At 42.4% G+C, this 6,683-nt stretch overlaps 1 protein-coding gene across 1 annotated transcript; it reads left to right on the forward strand.

Moving 5' to 3' along the window:
- The first annotated feature begins 2,942 nt into the window (after positions 1-2,942).
- LOC142435838 (translationally-controlled tumor protein-like) lies at positions 2,943-3,461 on the forward strand. Its single transcript, XM_075539928.1, has one exon. The coding sequence runs from the start codon at positions 2,943-2,945 to the stop codon at positions 3,459-3,461; it is 519 nt and encodes a 172-aa protein (XP_075396043.1).
- The last annotated feature ends 3,222 nt before the right edge of the window (positions 3,462-6,683 follow it).

Here is a 6,683-nt window from a genome sequence, read left to right on the forward strand (position 1 = left end):
GACAAACATGGGCCACTGTAAACTAAACACAACCAAATATCAAATGTTCTTGAACAGCTCTGGAAACTTAGAATATGAAGACTGTCTTTAACAAGCAAAAGATGTCCTGTGAGTTTGTCACTAGAACAACCAGGGGCAGCGAGATGAAGAGCCAGGACTCCACCATGACTTTCACTGTCTCCCTCTATCTCCAGGCAACAGCTGCCATGAACAACAGTGGGAAAATTCTATGGACAGCCGCTCCAGAGGGGCAATGGATGAAGCCTCATGTTGCAACATAACTCTGGATGGGAAGCTCCAAGATGCTGAGTGGGTCCCTGTGCTCATTCTGACGAATCTTCTCCAAAAGGAATCCTGACCCATGAAGGGTAAGCTGCATCTGGTCAGACCTTAGGGAAGGCCAAGTGGGTGGGTGACCTCCATTCTCTGAAATCTTCGCCCCCGCACCTTTAGTCACTGACTGTTATTGAATCAGTGCTTCCCCATGAGTGTCAGAGACTGTGCCCTTTACTAAAGAAGCAAGCCTCACTTTTAATCCCATCCCGCCACCATTACACCGTGTCAGAAATGTTTAGGAAAAAATTCTAGTCACACTACTCACCTTTTCAATTCACAGTTGTAGAGGCTTTCAAGGCTCAGATATCATTCTGGACCACTCTCTTGACTCAAGTAGGTGAGTACCAGAGGAATCCAAGATGGGAACGTGGGACGGTAGGCTGCTTCCTCCCAGGCTATGCAGAAGGATGAATCCAAGTTATGTAGGAAATATGGCAAGATGCTGTCGCAAGTCTGGAGATGCACAAGTATGGTGAGGCCCTGGACCTGGCCAAATCTGCACAGCGTACAGAGAGAATCCACTTACATTTATACTGGGGGAAACCACACCCACCAGGATAGCACCTCCCACTTCTGGCTGCTGACAGAAAATCTCTTCATGGATGTGATGGCATTACTTGTCACCTAGGCTGACATTATCGTAATCGTTAACCTTCTGAGAATCCTGGCCAAGCAAGCCGATAAAGAACCTAACCCATTACAAAAAACAGACTGTTCCATAAACCCAAGTGATTTCAATAACATTGAAGAACGTGAAAGGGAAGAGGGATGGGCAATACCCTTCCAAAAATGGCATCCAACCAGATGTGTTCAGTGTTGAGCTCTGAAGAAGAGTCCAGCACATTTTCTTAGTTTTTAAGTGTCTTTTGAAGGAATCATCACTAATTGGGGGGTTTTCCGTTTAATGTGTATTTTCTTATAAATTAGGTGGGTAGAATTCTGTGGCTTATGTTACGTAGCCTATCAGCCATAGGTTAAGCCTCTCTTATTCTGTTGCTTCTGGGGCAAGTTCCTTGTCTGCTTGGACTATCTGTGGGATTAACTTGCTTTAGATAGCACTGTGTATGTGTATGTGTGCTTCAACATTACCTTGGATCTAGGAGGTTCACTGTGTAGGGACTGCTGGTCCACAGAAGAACTCTGATCCAGGTCTCCTTTCTTGCTGTAGTCAGGTCCTACATCTCTCTTTTCAATTCTCTATAATGCTTTCAGAGATGAAAGGCTGTGCTGCTATACCACAGGATAATCCCTTTACCTTTATCCCAGAAAGCTTATGAAGGGAGTAAAGGATTTACCAAACAGCCTGAATCCCTTTACCATGGAATGTCTTCACACATGATACCATCACAACTGATCCATCAGAGTTTCATTTTATATCATCAACATAAAATAAATCAAGCCCAGTAACACTGTGTCCATTCCCCCTCATAGCCAATCATTGGACAGACTAGAATTGCTCCCTAGTTCCCTCAATGCTGTCCATAATAGGATCCCCAAACTACTGGCCCTATTGCATGTCCTACTATCAGGAAAACAGAAAAATCACCCACATCCCTGCAGGCAACTGAAAATGTTTTCATTATATACCATAATCCAGAATAAGAGTAAAAATATTCTCACTGCCATTGCATCAGAGCAGACTAATAACTATTTAGGACAAGGTAGAACTGCCCCTGTGAGTTTTTATGACTGTAATTCTTTCTGGGATTAGAAAAACCACATATTTCTCCTATAAAGTACACGTGGACCATTCCATTTCCACTCAAGAGGAAGTATCAGGTACTTTGATAAAAACTAAAATATGTCTTTATGGGAGCAAACTTCTCACCTTTCTCAATTGGAAACTTGGTGAGTTTGAAGCCACCATCTCTTGATTAATAGACCCACTGAGCATACTACTCGACCAGACTCTAAAACTGACATCATTACGTAATTACTACACTACAAAGAATTATGACCCCAGAAAGTTGATACAGATAATGAACCTCTGCATATAATTAAGATATTTAAACACCATGAGGGCCCCAAATAGGTACTGAGCTTTAAAAGAGATAGAGAGTGAGCAGTACATACCAATCTGTTTGCCCTGTTTATATTGAATACAGCAAGTAAATCCATATCTTCAAAATTCAATATAGATTACACCCAGTTCACCCCAAAAGTAGACTTGTATGCTTTCTGTTACACATGCTCATTATGAAAGAAATAAATACAACACTTGTAAGGCTTTCACAAACAGAAAGTCATTCTCTTCCCATAGGGGTGGGTAGAAAGTTACATTTTATGTGACTGGACCAATACATAGCATAATGAGAATTTTAGAACATATTGGGATTGTCAATGATTACATCTTGCTTGCATGCACAATAAGTGCCCATGGAAGCAGAAGTCAAGAGATCAAGTGAACCATGACAGTAGATAAATCTGCTTCAAAAGACATCTTGAAAGTGTTGAAAAGCACCCCGCCCCTTCTGCCAGATGCCCCTCCCCTTGCGCCGGCCGCCCCACCCCCAGCGCCAACTGTAACTTTCGCTCCCTTCAGCGCTGTCCTCTTGGAGCTCCGAGCTGCCCGAAGCCAGCGCAGCCACCGCCCTCTCGCCACCGTCATGATCATCTACCGGGACCTCATCAGCCGAGATGAGCTGTTCTCTGACGTGTACAAGATCTGGGAGATCACGGGCGGGCTGTGTCTGGAAGTGGAGGGTACCATGGTCCGCAGGGCCCAAGGCCACATCTATGACGCGCTCATCGGCGGCAACGCGTCCGCCGAAGGCCCCGAGGGCGACGGGCCCGAGCACAAGGTGGTCACCGACGTGGACATCGTCATGAACCATCACTTGCAGGAGACCAGCTTCACCAAGGAGGCCTACAAGAGGTACATCAAGGACTACATGAAATCCCTCAAAGGCAAGCTGGAGGAGCGGAAGCCGGAACGCATGAAGCCCTTTATGACCGGGGCTGCCGAGCAGATCAAGCACATCCTCGCCAATTTCAAGAAGTACCAGTTCTTTCAGGGCGAGAACACGATTCCCGACGGCATGGTGGCCCTGCTGGACTACCGCGAGGGCGGCGGGACCCCGTACATGATCTTCTTCAAGGACAGCTTAGAGATGGAGAAGTGCTGACAGTGGGCAACGCACGACCGACCGCCCGACCGCCCCTCCTCCTAGCTGTCTGCGGTCCGCCCACACGACACCAGGACCGAGACAAACGGAACTGATGCCATCATGAGCTCTGCGTCGACTTGTGACCTTGACTTGGAGCGGTGACCTTGATTTTTTGGAGCAGAGGCTTTTTTTTAAAGAAAAAAACACACAAAATGTCGTGTAGGTTGTCTAAAAATAAAATGCATTTAAACAAAACTAAAATAAAGAGTTGGAAATGCAACAAAAAAAAAAGTGTTGAAAAGCAAAGATGTTACCTTGAGGATTTTAAAGTATGCCTGCAGAAGCCTTGGAATTTTCTGATTCTTTCTTTTTCCTCAAACCATTTTGAGAACTAATCCAGATATCACATCATTCAATAGTTGTATCTTGTCATGCAAATGACTATCAGTTTCAAACATTTTCTTTTGGCTTATATTTCTTTTTTGTTTGTTTGTTTTTGCTTAAATTTCTTGATAGCAACTCCTCATTATCTCCCACCAGGAACCCTTAATGTAGCTATAGTTTCTATAGAGTCACCCACACTGGGTTCTACATACCAAATATGTATAGAAAGATCCATAACAGACTCAGAAGGCTGCCAACAATAACAACAACAGTAAAGAAATAAACTCAATTTGGAAACCAAAACCAGAAAGTATTAAAAAACAAGATTAAGGTGAAAGTGTATCAATAGGGAGATCAAATAACAAGTTTTTAACTTTCAAGTCAGATTTTTTATTTCAATCTGCTATAATCATCTCTCTAATACTCTGTCTGATAACCAGGTTATTCCCATCCCTTATTTATGGTCAGAGAGAAATCACCAGAAGCTTATTCCTTGTGTAGAACCCGCAAATGTATTTGGCCTTCAAATGTTATCCACAGCCTTCTCAAAATCAGAGTTAAAAAATTAAACTCTGATACAATTCTCTCCTTAGATTTGAATGTGACTATTGGCAATCCTTTGATCAGCATGTTGGTGTTCTTCTCCATGTGGACTTAGTTGACGTTACACTGAGATGACTGCTTGTTTAAAAACAAAGCTTAAGACCCCAGACACCATTCTTTCTGAGAGCAAGATACCATCTCATTTCTTCACCACACTTTGCTGTAGCACCCACACCTGTGGTTCCTTCAAAAGGGCACATACTGATCAGGGCAATTTCATAAGAACTAATTGTTCTTAGATTGAGCTAGGGTTAAGTGTGACCCCCACATCCACCCCTAACTCTGTGTTTTCTATTCACCTCTTCTCACCTTCCAGATTTTTTTTTACTTTAATGCAGATAACTTTATCAATCATCCCCTTGGAGCATATGATTCTTCTGCTTGTAGTGTCATTGATTTAGGGCATGTAATATATTTAAAACACAATTGAGAAAAGGAAATTAAAGAAGTGTGCAAACAGTATTTTCAATTTCCTGTGACCAAGGAATGTGAAAGTTATACATTCTTCAGTGCATAGAAAGGAAGACTGAAGAAGAATCAAAGTGTTAGAATATAGTAATGGCAGAAAACATTGACAGCACCATGGACTGCCGAAAGTGAAGACAAATCATTCTCAAGGACCAACACCTTGAGTTTCCGGGTAAGGCCATTTGTTATGAGAACTTAGTGCTTATTCTGCTCCCTCATTCCTTGTGTACTTTGAGAAAGTGCATACAAGCTTACTAACACATGTCCTAGCTAACAGATAAAATAAAAGACCGTGCAGGGCATCCATCAGGGTGACATCCAACCAGAGGTGTTAGTCCTTTACTGGATAAAGGGTTGGTATTCCAACCTACATTTGTGACATGGTTTATCACATAAGCTCACCCTGGTGAACTTATACAAATGGAAGACAATATCCATAATATATAAGAAAAATTAACACCCTTCTATTGGCTCTATATTCACTCACATCTCCCATGTACGACTGAGAAGATCTCTTCTCTAGGACTTCCAATGCGCTAAATCTCAATGGTAGCAGTCTCATCTTCTTTGCTAGAGTAATTTGGGATCACAGACCAACAAATAAGCCTTCACACAACAAGGGCTTCAAATTTACAAGGTAGCATGATTGCCAATCTACTGAGTATCACGGCCTGACCAAGCTGACACAGAGAAGACGCACCTCAGGGAAATGAGATTTGCATCAGGGAAAGCATGCCAGAGACCAACTGCAAAGGCAGTGAAGGCAAAAAGATAGAGGGTGAACAAGACCTCAGAATTATGACACCCTGATTATGGTGAGTAAGGCATGGTGAATGTGCTCTGGAATGTCATTCAAACAATGCAAAGCAGACCTGTGTTCAAGCGCTGTCTTTCTGTTTGGAGCCCAGAGTATAACTGTTGATACGACCCCACACAGACCCCTCTCATGGAGTTCATTCAGCACCCTAGGTAGCTGCCCCTTTCATGGTTTCTCAGGCTGTAAACATATCATTGTCCTTCCCAGTGAAGTAACTGGTAGGAGTAGCACACAGACCATGTCCTTAGCTATCAAACGTTTCTGTCAAAGCACCACTAGGGCTAAATTCCCTACTCCACTGGGGTTACCAAAGAAGCATCATGATATAGCTGCCCAAGCACTGAGATGCACTGTGCAACCAGTGACACAACAATAAGGCATCACTGGTGGGAAAGATATGCAAAGCTAAGCTTCAAACATGGTGATATGGGAAATATAAAGAGGGTAACCAGTACATCCTCTCTGGATACCCATTTCTACTGAGTAGAGAAAATCTTCACAGATTCTGAATAGACATAGGAATACACTCATGCCAACTGTAGGACAACAACCAGAGATATAAATACCAGATGTGGTGCATATACATACATACATACATATATATATATATATATATATTATAAAGCTACTTAAGTATGGAAGTTTATTATTGTTGTGGCATATTACTTCAAATATAGGTAGTATGCAGGGTTGAGGGCTGTGTTGAGGTCATGTGGTGCTGGATCTTTGAGTTAGAGGAGAATAACAGATAACTAAATATTGTTGAGCGGAGATGAAGAAATCTTAATAGATGAGTAGGTACAGAGAATAGGATATATTAGCACAAGGGTAGGGTTTAAGCGATGTTATAATCATAAGTGGTCTTCTGACTAAGTATAATGTTTTTTTTATAAATTAGAAAAGGGAATTTCAAGAGGTATTCTAGTACTTGATTGTTTATGTGAAAGGGTGTCACTGAGAAAATGAGG

Source organism: Tenrec ecaudatus (assembly GCF_050624435.1).
Source record: "Tenrec ecaudatus isolate mTenEca1 chromosome 2 unlocalized genomic scaffold, mTenEca1.hap1 SUPER_2_unloc_11, whole genome shotgun sequence".
NCBI classification, from domain to species: Eukaryota; Metazoa; Chordata; class Mammalia; order Afrosoricida; family Tenrecidae; genus Tenrec; species Tenrec ecaudatus.